General features: G+C 36.8%; 1 protein-coding gene across 1 annotated transcript in view; it reads right to left on the reverse strand.

Moving 5' to 3' along the window:
* Window positions 1–21,890, reverse strand: part of EBF1 (EBF transcription factor 1) — a 469,914-nt gene that overhangs the window by 428,280 nt on the left and 19,744 nt on the right. The window contains 1 exon segment of the mRNA XM_043988839.1: window positions 14,228–14,296. Within this exon segment, the coding sequence (XP_043844774.1) occupies window positions 14,228–14,296 (69 nt within the window).

Here is a 21,890-nt window from a genome sequence, read left to right on the forward strand (position 1 = left end):
ACACTTTCGCAGGGGCAGCAATGAGAATGTGATTGCAGAGATAATTAAAGTCATTCCCAAAACTTCCAAGGAAAGGGGAATTGGGAGGGGGGAATAGACAAGGATAGTGTTTAAATTAAACTATAACAAATCAGTTTGAGTTGGAGAAAGGAGAGGAGCAACTTCTGACTTCACAGAATTAAGTTTAACCTATTCTTTTCTTCTCCAAGAAGAGAAATATTCCTACTTTTCCAAAATGGCAAATTAAGGTCAGAAATAAAAGTGCTGAGGGGTAAAGAACTTAGTAGCATCTGGACATTGATAAATAATAATTGGTGGATCTACTTGTCTCTGATGATACACTAGACCAAGTCATAAAAAATTAAGCAGGATTCGCCAATAAGTCACCAAGTCTTTGAATTCTTAAACAAAATTTTCCCAGCAGATCTATCATGCTAAATTTACTTTAACATTAAAAAAAAAACACTGAAGAACATGTCATATGAGTCATATACTTAAATGCATTACTCTTAGAGGGGAAAAAACTTTTTAAAAAATGCTATGTTGTTTATTATACAAGAAAAATCCATGCTTCAAATAGCCCTAATGACATTCTGCTCAACTAAGTTCCATGCTGGTTTGTAGATTTCATGTGCTATGCGGAAAGAGCTACAAGATGTGAAATCTCCCCGTCTCTGCTATCTGCATTTAACAGGAAGAAGAGATCAGCTCAATGAGGACTATTCAGTGCCTCTCAATTAACCTGATTAGTTCAGCGCATGACTCTCATGAATGACACCTTATCTTGGAAACGAAGGAAGAACTTCCTTCCTCACGCAGATACAGGAGCCCCCTAAAGCCAGATGATGTAGCCTATCAAATATTAGCTCCCCTCTGTTTCTCCTCCTTTTCCAAGCAAGCAGGTCACTGAGACCAGAAGAGGCAGCGCCTGATTGGATTTTGTGTCCTAGGGACATGCTAGTGAGGATCTCATCTGCCCAGGTGGCCTAAGAAAAAGCTGGGAAAAGGGATGCCCCGTAGGCAACTTCAAGCCCCTTCTTTCAGAGTCAACCAGGCACATGATGGGATTTCTAGGAGGAGGTGGCAATTCATTAACCCTTCAATCACCAAAGCAGCACATCAATATAATACCTGCTTGGGAGAGGTAAAATGCTGAGTTCTTAAGGCTCTTGCAGATTGGGTAAAACAAAAGCTAGCTTTGATATGTGCTAGTCTGAAATTTGTTTCACATTTGACAGAATAATGGGAGATAACCGTGTTACCATGGCAAACCAAGACATTCCCAAAATTCTCCTATATCTTCACAAGTGCCATGGATGAGGGTATTTTTTAAGTCATATCACTGTATATAATAGCAATATTAGTTAGTAATAGAATCTGTGCTTGAAAGTGTAGATGAGAATGTCAACAACAGAGATTTTCACTTACATGTCTGCACCATGATTTACTTGATCAATTAACTAGCTAAGCAATGAGAAGATCCACAACTATAATCATATAAGATTGCCATAAATTCAATGCTTTACCATTTCCTACAGAAGTTTCTATTTATCAAAGGACAATGTCTTTTCACATTTATTTACTGGGTGGTTGTTACAAAACCATCTCAATACTCAAAAAACGTAATTAACAAAACTGTACCAAACTTCCTAGATTGAATGCTTAACCACAGTAAGATATCTTTTGCCTCCATTTACTCAGCAATGTGGAAGACCAGAACCAATGAAATGTTCAAGCTAGAAATGACCTCAGTTACAATTCATTTCAGTTATAGAAACACTTTAAAAAATAAAAAGCATTTTCCCCATAACCTCTATGTAAGGTAGGTAGTGCAAGTATTATTCCTAGAATCTGAGCCCCATGGTAAGAAGGCATGGTCTAAATCCTGATTAAATCTTTTCATGTACCCCAGTGCCCTACACACAGCAGACATTTAATAAATATTTGCTATTCAATGACAACAAATGCAATTCTGAAAATATTTGTTAAGTTCCTACTATGTGCTGGGAACAAAATGGGAGGAAAGGTCCCTAATTTCAAGAAGCTTACATTTTACTAGAGGAATATATTATGAGCAGAATAATACAAGTAGAGAGAGAAAGAGCTAAAGGAGAGATCACACAAAGTGCTAGAGGACTTTGTAAGGAGGGAGAGAAAACTAGCAGCTGAAAGATTCAGAGACTTCATGAAAGATACAGAACTTAAGTTAAGCCTTGAAGAAAGATAAAAACTGAAAAATCAAAGATGGTGTGCATTCCAAACATGTAGTTCAGCTTTTGAAAATGTACAGAGGTTGGAAATGTCATGACCATTTTAAGGTGGGTGCAGAAGCAATTCCACTTTGGCTGAAATGTAGAACAGGTGAATGGGAAGGTAAGTGAAATAAGGCTGAAGAGAGAAGTTGTAACCAGATGGCAGAAGGCCTAAAAAGCCAGGCTCAGGAATTTGCATTTTATCCTAGAGACAACAGAGAGCCATTCAAGGTCTTTGAGAGGGAGAGTAACATAATCGTACATGCCTGTACCTCATAAGATTTTTCTGGCAGTTATGTGAAGAATGTGTTACCATTCTAGGACTGGTGACATGGACAACCTTCATTATCAATCATTATTACCAGATGGTGAGAACTCAACTAGCGTGATGGTCATGAGTGGAAATAATCGCATACATGTGAAAAATAGAAGTAGAATGAACACAACTTGGCATCTGATTTGATAAAAGGGTGGAGAGGGAAGTCAAAGATAATTTTGAGGTAACAAACTCAGGCAATTGGGCGTGCAGAGTAGGCATCTAATAAATGCTGGTTGCTTGATTGAATGATTGCAAGGATGGAAATGCCATCCACAGAGATAAGCAAGTTTGGAGGAAGGATGATTTTAGGGGATGATGAATTCACTTTTGGACATGTCGAGTTTGAGGTTTGAGCTAGCATGATATCCAGTAGGAAATTTATATGGCATGTGGTGCAGAACCGAGTTCTAAAAAAGAAACGGGACTGGACATATAGATTTGAGGATTAGCTTCGTGGAGATTTGAGCAAATTAGATCATAAAGGGAAAATCTAGAGAGAAAGGAAAAGGCCTCAAGATACCTACCTCAACGAATAAGAGGACAAGAGAGCTAGATGTTAATCCAGCACAAGAAAAGCAGACAGAGAAAACTCTGTCTGTCTGTCTCTGTCTCTCTGTCTGTCTCTCACTCACATACACACACACACACACACACACACACCACCACCACCACCAACAACAACAACAACAACAACATCAACAACAAGAAGGGAGGAGAAAATATCCAGGAGAAAAGGATGTTGAAACTTGCAGAAAAGTCAAGAAACATGAGGACTGAGAAAAGAGCATCAGATTTATCCATTAAGAAAGGATTTGAACAAGTAGTTTCATTAAGATGGTAGTATCAGGAGCCAAACCTCAAAGAACTGAAGACTGAGTGGGTGGTAAGGAAGTGGAAGCAGCAAGTGTAAACAATTCTTTATAGAAGCTTAACAGTGAAAGGGGAGTTGAAAGAAAGGACAATCACTTTATACAGCAAACATAGTCAAATGAAGGTTGTCTAAGGATGGGGGGAAGCATGCTTGTTGGCTTCAGAAAGGAGTAGAATTGGGAGCTATTGAAGAAGAAATGAAGGGCAGAAGGGGGTGAGAAGAGAGAATGAGATCATTAGGATGAGGTCAAGGGCATTTGTAGAGGGATGAGTATTGTCCCATAGCTACATTAGCTTCCTCATTCTTTGTGACAGAGGCAAGGGAAGAAAGGACAAGTGATATGTTGAAGCTTGATGACAAAGTATTAAAATATGAAGAAAGGGGAAGACAAGGACACTCACAACTTATAGCTTATACCTGACGAGAAATGGGAGTTTGTAGATGGTATTGGAGATCTGACAAGAGAAGGCAAAAAGTTAGCGACAGTCTTTGGAGAATGTGACAGTCTATTGGGGTAGATAAAAAAATTACTGTGGGGGCAGCTAGGTGTCGAAGTGGATAGAGCACTGGCCCTGGATTCAGGAGTACCTGAGTTTAAATCCAGCCTCAGACACTTGACAATTACTAGCTGTGTGACCCTGGGCAAGTCACTTAACCCAGGTAGCCCCACAGAAAACAAAAACAAAAACAAACAAAAAAAATTAGTGTGCAATAGTGAGGGCCCAGTTTAGATTAAGTAACATGAATTTGTAGGGGACCAAACTGAAGTGATTTTGTACCTTCCTCCAGCAACAATTCAGTAACACAGGAGTAGGACAAAGAAGGCAGGGGATGGAGTGGACAATGACTAGAGTTGAGAATTGGTAGGGTGTGAGACAAAATGTGAACAGTATTAGGACAAGGGGGTAACTATCTAAACCCTGACTGTTTGACTTGTCAAGACTGTGAAAGAAGCACCAAGACAGGGGTGATGATTAGGAGAACTGGAAGGTCATCAAAAGGATAAGGAATATATTTAAGAAGAGTGGGACAGAAGGAGTAATGAAGAACAGAAGACTATGATTATTGTTATCTCTCATTTTACAGATAATGAAACTGAGGAAGGAATCATAAGAACAATAATGTTATAAGTAGAACAAACTCCCTTTGAATAATCATTTTGTTCACGTTAAGATGCACAGATGTCACACTGACTTAGCCTAGTGAGTAAACAATACAAACTCAACATCTCCTCCAACACCTGCATGAATTCAAACAAATTTATAGAACACTGAATTAAAAAAAAACAAAGGCTAAATAAACAAGATATCAACTTAAGAATTAGTTAAGAAAGCAATAGTGCATGGAAAGCATGACTCCATGGGATACAGTAAGCAAGATGATATAGTGATAAAAAGCCCAGGATGAGAGTCTAGAAACCCAGGTTCTAATCCTGAGTCTGCCACTACTCTACGAATTTGATCTCTTCACCTATGATCCAGTTTCCTCTTCTACAAAAAAGAGTGGCATCTTCCATACCTACTTCACAGGATTTCTATGAAAAACAAATCAAAGCACTCTTAAAAAAATTAAGGGAAGTGTGGGGAAGTCTCTGTGTGGAAACTAATTCTATAGGCAACTAATACTGTAATTTATAGTTTTCGAGAGTTGTCTGGAACACTGAGGTCAGTGACTTAATGGCACACTGTTACATGGTCAGTATGGTACAGAGACAGGATTAAAGATCCTAAATATCACATAACACACCCCCCACTTCATTTTACAGATGGGGAAACTAAGGCCCATAAAAGGTTCAATGACTTGTCCAGGTTACACAGCTATTGAGAAGCAGAGCTGGAATTTAAACCTGGCTCCTCAGACTCCAAATCCCAGACTCCTTCCACTATACTAAAATGATCCTGACTACAAGGCCAGCCCCCTATCCACTACCCATGCTGCCTCCAAACATTGAAATACAAGGTATTATTACAGATGTACATTTCTGTGTGTTTGTTTTAAAGATGCTCATAGACTAGAATCCAAATACTGATATCTAATCAAAAAATGTATATCAGAATCTCAAGGGATATTCTTTCATCACCACTGCCACAAGCACAAGGAAATAATTTTTTTTCAAATCATTCTATGATCACAATCTAGGATTAAAATATCAACAAAGTTATACAGAGAAAGGAGGAATACACCAAGCAAAAATTTTCTTCTCTTATCACTGAAGTTAGTAGCTCCAGAGATAGCTCTTTTAACTCCCAACCATATCTTCTTTTTCTAAAGTAAAGGACTTTCTAATGAACATATAATATGTCGTTCATTCCCCCACTGCTATGAAAACTTTCTGCCATATTTGAACCAGGTATATGAATTTAAATAAGATTTCTTCTGTTATGTCAGCCAACAGTGAGGCTATGTGCACCAAAAAACTACTGTAACTGAAACAATACATTCCTGAAAATTACTATTAGACTAAAACCCTAACTAGCTGGAAGAATAGAGGAAGTAAGAGGGGAAAAACACCTGAAATTTAATCTGTAAAGTAACAAACATGTTGAATCAAAGTGACTATAGTCTGATATTCTGTAGAGTAAAAGACATTACTCAAATCATCATTACTTTGGACTTAAAAAAAGAAAAAGAAAGAACCTCTCATGAAGGCATTCAACTGTACAGCAAGCTGTTTCCAGGATCATCTTTTCACAGCATAAGTTGGGGTGGGGGGAGGAGGATTGTTTGTGACAGACCAAAAAGCCCAGCCTGGAGTGAGTTCATTGGTGCCTTGAAGCCATAACTTTCACATGCTAACAGTCAGATCCTATCAAAGACAAGCAACTAATTTCTTACAATCACCCTGAGCTTTCATTTTGATTATTTTTCAATGAATCATTTTTAAAAGAAATTTTTCCTCTACAGTAAGAGTGGCAAAAACTGTCAGCTTGTACAGAAAAGGCTTTCCCCAAAAGATTTAAAAAAAAATGTTGTAGAAATTCAGTCAATTAAATAAGCCACTTGAAAGTTCCCGACAAATTTTTTTTTGGGGGGAGGTAGTGCAGGGTGTATTTTAAAAGGCATTTCTAGACAATAACTTTTAAAAAAAACTTTCACACGAATTAAAATTTGAGAGCCTTGTCAAGCCTATCAAATATTATGTAGTGTTTAATGTCATTCCTAATCACAATGCATGAGTTTGGGGTTGCCTCTTCTCCCTCTCCCTGCCTTCAATGGCGCTGAAAGTGTTAAAGAAAACAATAAAAGAACAAGTGAGTGTACTGGGTAGGATTTACTGGCATTTACTTTTAATCTATGGTCCTTTACTCTGTAGCTTATCAGCCCTGTGTCAGTCCTTTTTCCTCCTTTATATTTCATGAGGAGCCCCCCATGCTGCTACTGAGAGACAGAGCCCAAGTGTCTGTAAGCTTTTTGTCAGGTAAAAAGAGAAGAAAAAGGAGAGGAACAAGAGGAAAAGCAAAGCTAAGAGGCATCTATTAGATGTCACTAGGCTTTTGTATTCATGTCAATGATTCAGGATTAGAGTATTTGAAATAATCTTATTGAGAGGAATCAAAAGCCCCACAGAGTGAGAGCCTGCTCTGTAGCATATGGCAGGGCAGTGGCCAATATCTTATTAAAGATGTGTTAGCTAACGCTATTACTTTTATATTCTATTACAAAACTAGTATGACTCAAACAGTTAGCTACATGGTATAGTTACATCTCCGGGCTTGATATGTCAGAAAAAGCTGTGTGATTTTGCCAGCCTGTTTGCTTGTCATTATAAGCGGGCTTTAAGGTCCTGATTGTTTTCACTTTGGTTGTTGTGTTTTTCTTTTCTCAAGCTACAAGATGCACTTCACCTTCCAAAAGAAAAAAAAAATCCTACATCACCGAGAAGACTACTCTCATATATTGCAGAGATTAAACGGTGACTTTTTTCTCCCAAAAGAATTATTTTATTAAGCTTGTTATCTGGAAATTCCTGACTTTATATCTGACACAGAAAACAACCACACCATCTCCAAGCATGTGCATCTGTATTCTCTCCCCAGTCCCACTGACACCCCCCTCCCAAAAAAAAACATCTTTGGCTTCGAGGTTTAGCTGGGTTGGCACAATTAAAATTCTATTACAATAGATACTGTAACTCTAAAACCTTTATTTGCTTCTGAACAAAGGCTTGTAATTGGAGAAATAGTTTGTTCAAGAGATTTATCTTCATCTGCCTGTGCCTTTTGAGGCACTGAGCAACCAGACAAAACTGTACTGTTCACCATATTTCACTTACTGCAATAGGAGCATTTAGGTCACTTTCACAGTGTAGTATATGGTTACATAGAATATAACATGGGAAGAAAACAAATTGTGACCCATCACATGTGAATTTTTAAAGACAAGGAATTTATTTTTTACATGAGACTTCAAAAAGGAATTTAAAACTGTGCCCATTTTATTGGGTCTTGTTTAAAGGGTTCTGTAGGGTGTAGGTGCATGGGGTGGGTTAGAAAGATTTGGAGGTGTGGATCTAGGAATTTTGTCTTCTCATTTGGTAACTTCCATTAGAAAAAGCAAACATTTTTGATGCCGTAATATATTCTGATCACAAACTGACTGCACAAAGTTGCTAATATGATACACAGGAGACTTTGTACTGACTTTCTGTACTTTTCCAGAACTGTTACAAGAGACAAGTGATGATGGGGTTAGAAAAGGGAAACTCATAGCAAGATCTGAAATGCTACATCACATATACACAACTGCTATTTCTCTGAAGCTGGGTTAAATATATTTCTTGGAAGTTGTTAGCAATAATTCCTTTACAGGAAAACCACTGTTATTCATTATAGAGTGTCCACATTAGTATTATGCCATGTCAAAGTACTTTGCATTATGATATAATGTCAGCATATTTGAAATACATTTTAATGTATCCTAGTTGTAAATTGGGCAATAGATGATAGGCAAAGAAAATTCAGACTTATTTGCTTATTGTTTTAATATCATCATAATCACTGAGCACCAATGTACAAAACCTTTTGCATTCTCAGAATATTTTCTAATATTTGATGGTTTTTTAAATGATAGATTTTCACATAAATCCCATCCCTAATGATCATATAAGAATGCCCACCAAGAAAGCAAATGTTTAAATATAGAAAGGTTACTAAACAACAATGAATCCATGTTCAGTAGCAGTGGTCCAGACAAGACTTTTTTTTTCTTTTGAAAAACGCAAATATCTCAAAAGAACAGACAGAACACCAATTACCTAGCCTGTGGGTAACTTTGTAAGGTATGTATCACCTTTACAAACTTTCATGAAGCACTAAAGGCTAGGTAATCACCATAAAGGGTTTATTAGTGCTTTGGGAAATTTTAATCAGAGATATATTTACAACTCTAGTTATACCGGTTTCTCACATTTACATGCTTCCATTATGAATGACATACAAGTCAGTTAAGTTTAATAATTGACCCTTACTTAAAACTAGACCCAAAATATAATAAATTTTAGATGAAAGGTAATGAAACAAAGCCACAAGATGGGATAGAAACTGATTATTTGGCCATCACCTTAATGAAAATAGCTTTAATTTTCATGTTGTTTGAGGAAGCTTATCATAAAGAAAATAAAAATAAATGGACAAACTGCATCCTGGAACTTATCTATGATTATAGGTGAAAAAAATTAGCCAATACCACACCATTTGTGTTAAAAGGGTCCCAGATGCCTTCACACACTTGGAAAAATGTATTCCTTTCCTCAGTGAAACCATATCCAAAGCCTAATACTTTCCATATTCTTCCCACTTCTCATTACATACATAAGGATACATTCTACTAAAAAAAAAAAAAAAAAAGCGAACACCCAAGCACTTCATGTGGGGAAAAGTCTGCCTATAGTAATGTAACATTGCTCTCTTCTGAGGATGCCTAATAGCTTTTAACACAAAAGTTGCTACAGTAGTCAGAAATGCAGAGTATATAAATCTAGTCACTAATTAATTTTGTAAACCTATTTTCAACCTAGTTTTCTTCCTTTTCAATGAAGCAGAATGAGATGACTTTAATTTTGAAATAATCAAGCCAAACTATCTTCTCGATGTTTTCTTAATTGATCATCTCTAACAATAGTCATATAATCCACCAATTAATCAACATGTAAATGAAATTGAGATGAATAGGGAGAGCATTTGAGAATCCCAACAAGAAGCTCATGAAATCCTTAGCATCTAGAAAGCCAAAATTGAGAAAGAAAAATGACTTAGTTGAATGTTAAAACACAAGGATTCCATCCAACGATGTCTGTTCTTAAGATGACAAAAATTTGTGTGGGTCACTGTAGGTCAAGTGTCAATTAAGGCCATTTCAAAGCTAAGACTCCATGGGTGCCAAAAATAAACTACAAAAGAATTGTTTTTTAAAAGTGGGAAATAAAGACATAAATAAGAAGGAATCATCATATTCACCATAAGTGAATCACAATCAGCAAATGTAACATCTTTATGGATATATAAGTTGACATTTCCTTATATATATATATATATTTATTACATATAAAGTATGAGGATTCCAAAACATACAAATAATTCCTTTTTTATTCAGCTACATTGTACTTTAACAGGATGGGGACAGAATTCACATAAGAAAGAAGTAGCATGAGGAGGAATTATATGATTTATCAAATCTAAATATTCTTTAAAAGAACATTATTCTAATCTGGCAACAACCAAACACTGATATTATATAGATCTGAAGAAATGTTACCTCTAACCTTTACCTATTGGTCAAAGTACATTATCTATCATTGGATCCCAAACTGAAGGAAAACAAAAATATTCTAGCCTCCTGATTTACTGGAATTAAGCAATGCATATTTGACATGAAATTTGAGTTCTTTACATAAAAGGGATTTTATACTACATTTCAGAGAACTAAATGTGCTTACAAAATTATCTACATTCATCTAAAACAGTGCTAGATTAGTGTATACTGAATTAGTTCTAGAAAAGTAGGGGGGGGTTACGCAAATAGGGAATGAATATCTAAGCCAACTAACCACATATTTAATAATTATTAACATATTTACTTATGGGTTTTTTTATTTTTCCATGTAACAAGAAATGGAAGCCTCCTTCCCAGATTTAGAAAAATTACAAAATTGGGCTCCTATTTCATTCTACCCTATGTGACTTTTGTCATTATCATCTTTTCTGATTCTTACAAAGCAAACCTAATTAAGAACCTCTCTCATTAGTCTTCCAGAAAAATTAGCACAGCTTATGCTAATTACTCCTGCAAAATTTAATAAACTCGTTGAAATGGGAATAGTCTAATGAGGTTTTATTTATTGAACTAAGATAACTCTAAGGAAAAAGGTTAGGACACAAGGATATTCAATGTGGTAATAAAACTACAATTTATTCAATTTCTGAACAAGAATTTTATTGCAAACCTTTTAAATTCAAATACCAGTTACTGTATGAATGTTAAATCAATCTTGAACTTAATTTAATAACAGGAAGTATATTTTTTTGAAAATGTAACAATAATTACCATACAACCAATCATCTCAACAACTGTAATGGTGTCATTAGCTCCTGGTCATCAACTATTCAGACTAACACATTTAACTACAGCCATGCCTAAACAACCGCCAAAATCTAGATATTTGGAAACATCTATGACAATTACCATCTTCAGGGAACACAAAACAAATTTCTATAATTGTATTAAAACTGTCGAGGTCTCTTTTCCTCACTGTGTTGAGTTCAATCACAATAGAGCACAAACTGGGAGACCATTCCCTAGATCACATCTTGCAACCACCACTGATATTTTTTTTAATTCCACTTATTTTGATGAGCTCCATCTAGCTAGTTGCTATCCCCAAATTACCAGCAACAAATACTACTACACCGAAGTTTTGTCACAAAATAGCTTATTATGCACCATAGAATAGCTTTGTCTGGTCACAAGACTAAATACCCTATAAATAGTTTTCCTAAATAACCATAACTAAAAGTCTTTCAAGTGATAAAAATAGAAATGTTCTTCCAAAATCTGAAGGACAGGAAGAAGGGACTGAAAATTATTGGTGTCCAAATAGGGACTGTGTATGAAAACTATGTTAAATCCCAACACAACAATTGATCACACTCCCAATTCCATAATTGCACATTGTTGTATGTCTTGTAGAAACAGTTACTATTGCTGATGTATGCAGGCCTCGTGGCCTATTTTACACAATATGCTGGGATTCGCATCCATAAATCTGAAAGCAGATCAAACTCTAAGCACGTAACACAGATATTATGCAATCCGTAATATGGAATCAAATTGGAAACTATGAAATTCAAACACGGTTGCCATCATATTTTTCCTTCACAGCAATTTTATGGAATTGAAAAATCTTTTCTATTTAGCCCTTCCTTGTATAAGTTCTTTGTTGCTGTTATTCTCTTCTCTTCTTGTTAAAAAATGGAAGTTTCACATGTCAGCACAGACAGGACGAGGGCTTTTTAAAGCTCTGGCGGTCCGAAGGACAAATAAATTCTGAAAACTCACATGCAAATAAAAATAGCTAAATGGGGTTTTGCATATCAATTGGCATCCTAGCTTAAAAAGATGGTTCACATGCACAAGTGATAACAGCAGGCAAATAAACATATGTTAGGACTTGTGCAGATAGTCTAGTGCTTCAGCTGTTTTAAAAGTGCTCCTTTTAAGAGACAGACACTGCCTACACACGATTTCCTACTTTCGAAACCAAAGGGAAAAAAATGAAAAGGATAAATGTCATGAGTAATATTACTAAAGCCACCAACAGTATAAAGTGCATACTTATTTTGCCTAAATTGTTTGAACTACCCCAGCCAAGAAAAGGTTTTAAGTACCCTACTGGGACAGATGCAAAGCGGCAACAATAGAAGCCGTACTAATGCAATCCAGGTAACACAATCCTGTTTCAAAAACACAGGCTGGGCTAATTATGGCACTGCTGAGTCAAGTTTCTTATGCCATTGCAACCCACAGGAACAGGTCAAAATCAAATGTTATTCAAACCACAGTCATATCAACCTTCTATATCAGAGTCACAATTTAAAACCGAATGAAGAACTTAAAAGCTTAACCCATTCACAAGCAAAAAATGTTTCATTGCGGGTGGCGAGGTAAGGTTTATTTTATCATCTAAACTGAACTGTGTGCATAACAGGATGTTGGGGATTTCGAGGCTTTGCCTAATATGTGAACTTGTTCTTTGATCAGAATTATTCTTTTTTACATTAAAAAAAATGTTGTTTTAAAAAGGCTAACATAATATTTACATTGATTACCAGGCTACAGAGGGCCGATTGAGTAAACTGAGTTGCCTATACAATGGACAAATGTGTGTGTGTATTATAGACATACTTTGCCTAACTCGAAGATTTATACATCTTTGCAGAAAAAGTGTGAAGGGTATACCAACAGGTAAATAGACATGGCCTTTTAATTCTCTGTGTGGCATGGCTACACATAACTTTCATAGGTTTAGCTTTCACATCACCTTACAGAGAATGAAAATGCATTTTAAAGGTCTGAATATTAAATTATTTCACAGGCTAAAGATCTCTGTCTAATAATTCTCAATTTGTTGAAACTGAAAACATATAATTGACAATAAATATTTGCTTTGGCTTTTAGCCCCTAACGACCATACAAGTGAAAAGATGAGCTACTGATCACATAACTTAGGTTTTAATGAAGTTCGACGATACAGAACATATCTTCTTTGCTTTATTGCTCACCAAAAATGGATAATCCAGTAAAAGAGATTTGATCCATATAAAACTGATGCATCACCTTTAAAAAAATTGCCAAAACCCTAAAAAGATTTTTTGACTAGCCCTTGTGTTTCCTTATGGGAGGAAGAGAGTTACTCTCTTACAAGGTTCTTTTTGTGGATTGGTGGAAGGCGGTCCTCTTCCTAGCTGACAACTGACAGAATCCATAAACCTTCCAGGCCATTTACTCTCAAAGACTAATGCTACATAACAAATGGTTTATCATATATGTTTCCGTACAATGAATTTCAATAATTAAAATGTAAAATGAATATTTGGAATGCAACTTTGCATAATGTGTAAGCACAGTGACTTGAAATGGTAATATACAACTAAAACAGATTTATTGTTCTTCCATGATTTACTTGGTCATGTCAGATTAGTAATATGGATCTGTTTAAAAACACAATAATTAAGACAAGCAGGCTGAATTAATCAACTCACAATACAGTAAAAGTAGCAATCAAACCCGGAAAATAATAGTAGAAAATCTTAGTTCACAGATCTCTTTTAACTGCTTTTATGCATAAATAAAAACCTTAAAATGTAGATGGATTGCATCCAACAGAACTACTGTAGCTAAAAGTGATAATGATTCAAACATTTTTCAAATAAAAGTTAAATATTTATAAGGACCCAACCACATTTCATAAATCACAAACTATTATTATTTTATTTCTGAAGCTTCCTGGCACAGCATGAGGATTGAACCACAGAAAGTCAAGGGAGAAAAAAAATATCCCTTTCAGAGTATGAATCAGACACAAAACCAGAGCCCTCCAAGGAACAGGTCTCTCTCCAAATAACATTCCATATGGCCTTCATGGGAACTGCAGTCACAGCTCAGCTTAATTCACTATCAACAACCAGATTTCATCCATATACATCCATAACCCTTGCCCGTTAGTGACACAGGGCAGGTGTTTCATTATAATGAGGAATAAGGATTCAAGGAAAGAATAGTGGCCCCTACCTGTCAATTATCACTGGATCTGAGGGAGTCTCATTTCGGTTGCCACAGCTTTTCTTGTCACAACAGCGGCTATAGAGCAAAAGTGAAAGGATTTAGTACAACCATTACATTGTAAAATTATCATTAGGCAGACAGAAGGTTCAAATTGCTGGGTTACCTATGGTAGAATTACCATGAAGTCATACCTGGAACTCAACCGATCTTTGTGACAGAAAATTCTATTTGGGTCACCTATGGGTTAATGATTATGTTTAACTTCTCCAGGCACAGCTGGGTAGTAACCATGAGATGGAGGTGGGGCGAGGGATCCTCCCCCTGCCATGAATTACAGGCCTAATAACTGCGATGCCATTCACTAGCCTACATAGGGGCAGATCACAGAATCTTAGAACCAGAGGCAAACCCCACAGTTTTACAAATGAAGAAACTGAGATCCTGAGAGACAGCTAACTTGCACAAGGTCACACTGGGCCTAGGTGGCAAGACCAGAATTATCAGCCTGGAGGTTCTGGCTCCAATTCCAACACTCTTTATGCTCCTTTTCATCTTTCAAAGGTTACATATAATGCATATGATTGCCATTTGGACCCAATGTAAAAAAAGTTCAGGGTTATAGGAAGATCAACAGTTTTTCATTTTGTAGAAAATAGGAATAATGATAGTTATGTTTTTTCCTCTCCCATGATCATAGAACAATAAGACTTGGAGCTAAAAAGGGGTCATTGTGACCATTTAAGCAAATTCCTTCATTTTACAGATGAGGAAACTGAAGCCCATGATGATGATGATGATTTTAGCCAACATTTATATGGCACTCTAAGGTTTCTGGAGCACTTTAAAAATATCTAACTTGATCCTCAAAACAACCCTGGGAAATAGGTGCTATTATTATCCCCATTTTAGACATGAGGAAACTGAGGCAGGTGATGGTTAAATGACTTGTCCAGGGTCACACGGTCACACACGGGGTCACATAGTAAGTGTCTGAGGCTGGCTTCAGACTCAGGTCTTCCTGACTCTGGGTCCAGCACTCTATTGACCTCATAGCTCAAGGTCACATAATAATAAGCAACAAAATTAAGAGTTGAACTCAGGTCTTATGACCCCAGGCAGCTAGGTGGTGCAGTGGACAGAGCACTGGGCTGGGAATCAGGAAGACTCATCTGAGTTCAAATCTGGCTTTAGACATTTACTAGCTATGGGACCCTGGGCAAGTCCCTTAATCCTATTTGCCTCAGTTTCTTCATCTGTAAAATGAGCTGCAGAAGGAAATGGCAAAGCACCCTAGTATCTGCCAAGAAAACCCCAAATGGGGTCAGGAAGTGTCAGATGTGACTGAATAACAACAAATTTATGGCTCCAAATCCAGTAGTCTCTATTCTTTTTGTGGGGAAAGTTTCCTTCAAATAAAATGATTCCAAAATCCTAAAATAAAGGTTTGCTTGGAGGCTGCCCTCATTACATTCAGAATGTCTAAAGGTGAGAAAGGAGGGCAGCAGAGAAAGACTTACAAACTCCATGTGCCAGCTTGCCTTTTGTATTCAAGTCCACGTACTGTTTTAAATTTTCTGAGAACAATTAATGGCCACTCAGATTTAGCATGGAAGTTGATGCCCTCTATCATATATAAAGTCAGTATGTAAAATGCAAGTTCCGTCTACCCAGACTCCATTCGAACTCTGACTTGGAGGTTTGTATTCTTTATAAACTGAGGTCTTGTCTTGTTCCAAAGGATTTTAAAATATTATTAGTGAGGAATGCTCTTTGTTTGGAGAATGGACCATTTAAGAATCATATTTATATGTTAAATTCACCATGGTGCCCAATCCACACAGACTGATATAAACTAATAACAATTGACATTTATATCACACTTTGAGGTTTACAAAGCACTTCACCTCACCTAATCCTTGCAATAACCTTCTGCCACACAGGTCATTATTATCCCATAAAGACTACCAAGGCATGATCCCTGCCTTCAAGGAGATTACAGTGGAATATTATGAACTAAACAGTTTGTAGTTTGTATTGAGTTCTATATCACCTGCATGATATTGAGTTAAAATCTATCTTAAAGATAAGGGTAGAATAAACCAAGGGATGTATAAACCAAAAACCTCTGCTACAAACCTGATTTGTGCTTTCTCCATTGTAGGAGAAGCAATTCTTACCTGTGCCTACCTAGACTTATCAATTCAAGAACGTGATGACAGGATCTAACTTCTAGAAACACAAACTCTTCTACCCTGTTTCCAGCTTCCCAATATTTTAGATGTTCTCTCTACATTTTGCAAAGGCAACAGAATTAACCAAAAAAAAAAAATCTAAAAGGCTCGGTTTCTTCTTCCCCGGAGAGTCAAAATTGCTAGGGAACCACTCAATTTTTTTTCTCTCAAGCAAAGGTTGGGTGGCCTTTTTGGTTTTTTTGGCATGTTATAGAAGGGATCCTTGTTCGGTTGTGGGAAATTGGTTGGTCACAGTGATTCTCTTGGATTCTGTAATTATTCTCTCCTCTGCTCCAACAGCAAGTGAGATAGTAGATGTCTCAAAATTCATCCTCCCTAGCAATGTCTAGATTGCTCAGAATTAGCAGACTCTGAATGGGAACTTCTACTCATTCTTTAAACAGATATTTAGTGATTTCCATTCATGCAAAGAGTGCTATATTAGGGACTTTATTCCTTCCATGGTACAGTTGTTTATTGCCTCCAGACCTGATTAAATCAGGTGAGGTCTCAATGGAATGTTTGCTATAAGAAGGGCATAAGGAATGTGTTTTGGATACCTTGGAAAGAAAAGGGATAAAAAGATTAAAGAGGGGAAGGAAAAGGAGGAACTGATATACTTAAAAGTAATACAGAATGGAAGAAAACAAGGGGAAAATAGGAAAGATTACATAAGACTAGAGAGTGTAGGGAAAAGAACCATGATAAAGGAAATAAAGCAGAATGAGAGAGGCAAAAGAGAAAGGAAAGAAGACCAAAATCCAAACCAGAATGTAAATGGATTAGGTCAATTAATAGTCATGCTTTATTAAAAAAAAAAAACGTTAATGGTTAAGTATGAAGAATATTTTTAAAGTCCCTAGGTCTTTTGCCACAACCCATCTCATATTGGTTGGAGTAAGGTCCTTTGTTAACATTAACATTTGATAAGGAACATAGGAGAATTTTGCTGTATATCCTAGTCTCAGTTGGAACATCAGCAGAATTTTTCCCAAGCTCAGAATTCACTTTGTCTGCATCCTGTACACTGGTTTATCATTTAGAAAACATACTCAAAATATTAAGAGGCCTCTTGGCAGGATCTCACTATGGCCACAAATTCCAGGGAATTGGGACAAACTGCCAGGTAGGAAAACCCATTGAAAATCCACTGAGAAATAGCAACTATAGTATAGAGAAAAGAGTTAGAAAACCTGCATTTAAATCCCAGCTCTTTCTGCTTCCTAAGCCACATGAGCAAATCACTTTATCTCCCTGAAATTTGGTATCCTCCCATGTAACATTGTGGCCACCCTAAGGCAACAGGGAAACATGGTGGGCATAAACAGGATTCAGCATATTATCAAAGAAGAAATATTCCTCTTTGAGTCATAAAAGATATTAAAAGAGCTATCCAACTGGAAAAAATGGTGGGCTGGTCATGTATTGAGAGGGTGGACTGGTCATATTGTGAGAATGCATGATAAAGCCTATGTGCTCCTCTGTAGTATCAAGAAACCTAGAAGAAGGCTCTCCTGTACATCAAGTGGACCTGAAGTGGAGGATTGATGGATCATGGACAAGAATGACACAAGATGAAAAGATGTATGGGTTGGGAGCTATATTGTTGGAGAGACAGCCCAAAGAATGAGATCACAGATCCATTAATATGACACAAATGGAGATGATATATATATACATACACATATGTAATATGTATGTATTATCCCCATAATAACACTTATTCCACAGGATTGTTGCACCAAACATTGTAAGTAAAATGACACATAAAGTACTATATGGATGTAGAGAGGCAACATGGTGTAATGAAAAGAAAGCCAGCCTCAGGAAGACCAGAGTCCAAGTGCTGTCTCTGACATATACTAGCCATGTGGTGCTATACCAGTCACCTAACTTCTTAATACCTCTAAGCAACTCTCTAAGACTATAAGTTGTAGAGGAAGTATAGAGTTTTCTGACTGGAATCTCCCTAGAACAATGAAATCAAAGGTCAATGCATGCACTTTCTCTCTCTCTCTCTCTCTCTCTCTCTCTCTCTCTCTCTCTCTCTCTCTCCTCTCTCTCCATATATGTATGTGTGTATATATATATGTACATATATGTGCATGCATACATATGCATATAGCATATATAGATGTGTGTCTATGTGAAATGTTAGTGGTGGGAGTGAGAGTAAAAGGAAGACTCATAAACCAAGACACCACCAGTTCCTGAAATCCTTGAACAAGAAAGTTAAGTTGGACCATATACAATGGAGAAAAGTAATGCAGATCTAAACAACAAAGACAAGTAAGTCCCTTTTTAAATGTATTCTTAAATAATAATAAATAATGCATGAGGCTAATACTAGTACATATGTATATAGCACTTTAAGGCTTGCAAAGTGCTCCACAAATATTAACTCATTTTATCCTCAACATAGGCAGGTAGGTGCTATTATCATTCCCATTTTATAAATGAGGAGACTGAGGCAGACAAAAGTTAAGGTAGTTGTCCAAGGCCGCATAGCTAAGGCCAGATTTGAACTCAAAGCTAAAGTCAGACTTGAACTCAAGAATTCTTGATTCCAGGTCTAACTCTGTTGCCCACTGAGCCACCTAGCCGCCTGGGTTGTCCAAATGCAGTTATTTTCCATTATTTAAGGCAATGTTCAATAAAAGTTTCCAGAAAGAGGATGCTGAGCAGTGTCCTTTGGTGTGAGTTGGGTTGGTCTCTAACCAGATGTATCCCAGGATGGAGAATTAATTCCCACCTTAAGGAAAGTAGGAGTGAAAGTCAAACAAGTCTTCTTAACTATAATGGAAGAACAAGGCCTTCCTGAAGCAACATATTAAATAAGTTAATAGATATGAAAGTACTTCATAGAAACCCAATAAATAAATAAATATGAGAGATTAGACATAATAAAAGATATGAGTTCTATAAGGGCAGAGCATAGTAGTAGTAGTAGTAATAGTAGTAGCAGCAGCAGCAACATAGTACAGTGCTTGACTCCACTAGATATGGAGTCAAGCAGACTTGGATTTGAATTCTGCCACTGCAATTTACTACCTAAGTGACTTTAGGTAAGTCACTTAACTTTCCCAAGCCTCAATTTCTTGATCTGTAAAATGGGAGAAATGGACTAGATGAGCTTTAAGGTCCCTTACAGATCCTATGAATAATTCACATCTCCCAGGTATGAGTGTTTGCTTCCCGAGTGTCCAAAAACAGTATTTGTTTGAGAAATGTTTGTTGAATGAATTACGATTTTGTGATTTAAATGTGTCTAGCAATAACTTTAGAAATGTAGGTCCTAATAGGGTTAAGAACTGGATTTGTGATATCATTGGTAAAGAGAACTCCTAGGTGAGGAAGCTCCTTCTATCAGTGCAGGTTGGCACCTTTTCTACAACTTTCAGTTCCAGAGAGTTGCCTAGAGCACAGAGAAATTAAGTCACTTGTCCAGGGCCAGGGGCAAGACTTCAACCCAGGTCTTCCTGGCTTCAAGACCAATTCTCTATCCACTATACCACAGTGTCTCTTGGTCCTCATACATTACAATAATCTTTCCAAGAAAATTATTGATTCGAGTTTTCAGAGTGGTCTCCCTATAGTTTTCACATGGTATTGAAGCAATAACCCAGTATTTGAATGCTTCCTACCCCACAACCACATCTAAAGTCTCCTAAATAATGAGAGAAAAGAGATAAACTCCAACGGTTCCAGCTGTGTGAACCCAGAGCCTGATTCCAAGCATAGGCATTGCTGACCAAGGCCTGTGTCTGCCAAGGGATCCTGCACACAGAAGGAAAAGAAAACAAATTTCTACCTTGTAGCCTTGCCCAAGAGGCTCATCTCGAGTGAACTGATAAGGATCTCCTTAAATGAGGCAAGAAAAAATTTGATATTTCCCTATCATGGGGTCTGCATTTATTCCAGAGGCCTGAAACTTTACTACCAGTCATTTGCTCAAGTAGGATATAATTCTAGGTGGTTTCATGGGAGAAAACATTTGGTTTGCAATCTCTTAGTTCCTAGAAGGCACAGATTTAATTCTCACAAATACCAACCTTCTTTCTTTCTCAGGAACTGAGAAACCCTGTCACGTATTTAGCAGCTATTTTCCCAGAATTTACAAACAGGTTGTCTTTCCTTCTTTCTATGTATTCAAATCTTAGCCATCCCTCCAACTCAAACCCCCTCCTTTTGTGAAGTCTTCTCTGACAACTCCATCCCATATTAATTTCTCCCATCTCTGGACTTGTGTATTATATCTCATATCTTGTGTTGCATGATGGAGCATTTTATAAAGTGCAGTCTGGTTCCCATAGAGTTTCATCAGGGATGGTCACCTGGTCTCCCCACAAAAAGAGTATAAGCTTCTTGTGGGCAGAGTCCACCCTATATACTTCAGTCTAAGGGGGAAAGTACCATACTGAGAAACAGGAGACCTCGGGTCTACTTCTAGTTCTCTCACTAACTTGCTGCTCCTCCTCAGGTAAAACACTTCAATTCCCTAGGTTCTTCTCATCTGTAAAATATAGGGGTTGCACTAACCAGCCTCAAAAGCCCCTTTCAGCTCTGACATTTTGTTCTTCTGACTCCTCAAAGAACCTTAAACAGTACAATGCACACAGTGGAGAGCTAACAAATACCTGTTGGTTCACCGAGGTCCTAGGTTGGACTATGCATTTATTCTTTGCCAAAACTCAGAGAAGGGTATAAAATGAAATATAGTAAACTCTTCTTTATCCAAAATATTTTAACAGTTTTGTGTTCTTATTTGGTAAATATTTTAATTAAAGATGGTTACCATTTCTCTATTCCATACATGGATTTATCAATTTTTGATTGATAGATTTTCATTCGATCTTATTCAAATTTTTTTCCAAAAAATCAACTTTGTTCAACTACAACCCACAACACTAAAACTGAACTCAGAACAATTGAATCTCACTTTGACAATTTGAAAGCTACTCCAGGTCATCATTACCTGTACAAATTACCATTTGTCTTGCAATTCTCCATTATTCTTATTGTGAAATATTGTATATTATTCTTATTGGTCTTAAAAACCACAAGAAGTGGCATAAAGGGCACATACAACAAGAAAATATAGGCCAGTCCTGTAGCAAGAGACAGGGAAAACATATAGAGAGTCTAGTGTTGAACTGGTATCCATACAATATTTAAAAAAAAAAAAAAAGGTCTCCAGTGCATTGGGGTAGATCCTCTATGGAGATAAATGTAAATACACTAAGAAGAATTATATGCATGAGGAAGTTCAGGTAAGTTGCAATATTCACCAATAGAGGAAATACCTATATTAAAGAGAGCAAAGATCTCTAAAACCACCATGTTAAATTATCTGTGCTTAATCACCTACTAGAATAGGAACTCTATGAGGGCAGTAACCAGAATTTATCTAAACTTTCAAGCTCACCTAGCACCCAGCA

This window comes from Dromiciops gliroides, chromosome 2 (assembly GCF_019393635.1).
Source record: "Dromiciops gliroides isolate mDroGli1 chromosome 2, mDroGli1.pri, whole genome shotgun sequence".
NCBI lineage: Eukaryota > Metazoa > Chordata > Mammalia > Microbiotheria > Microbiotheriidae > Dromiciops > Dromiciops gliroides.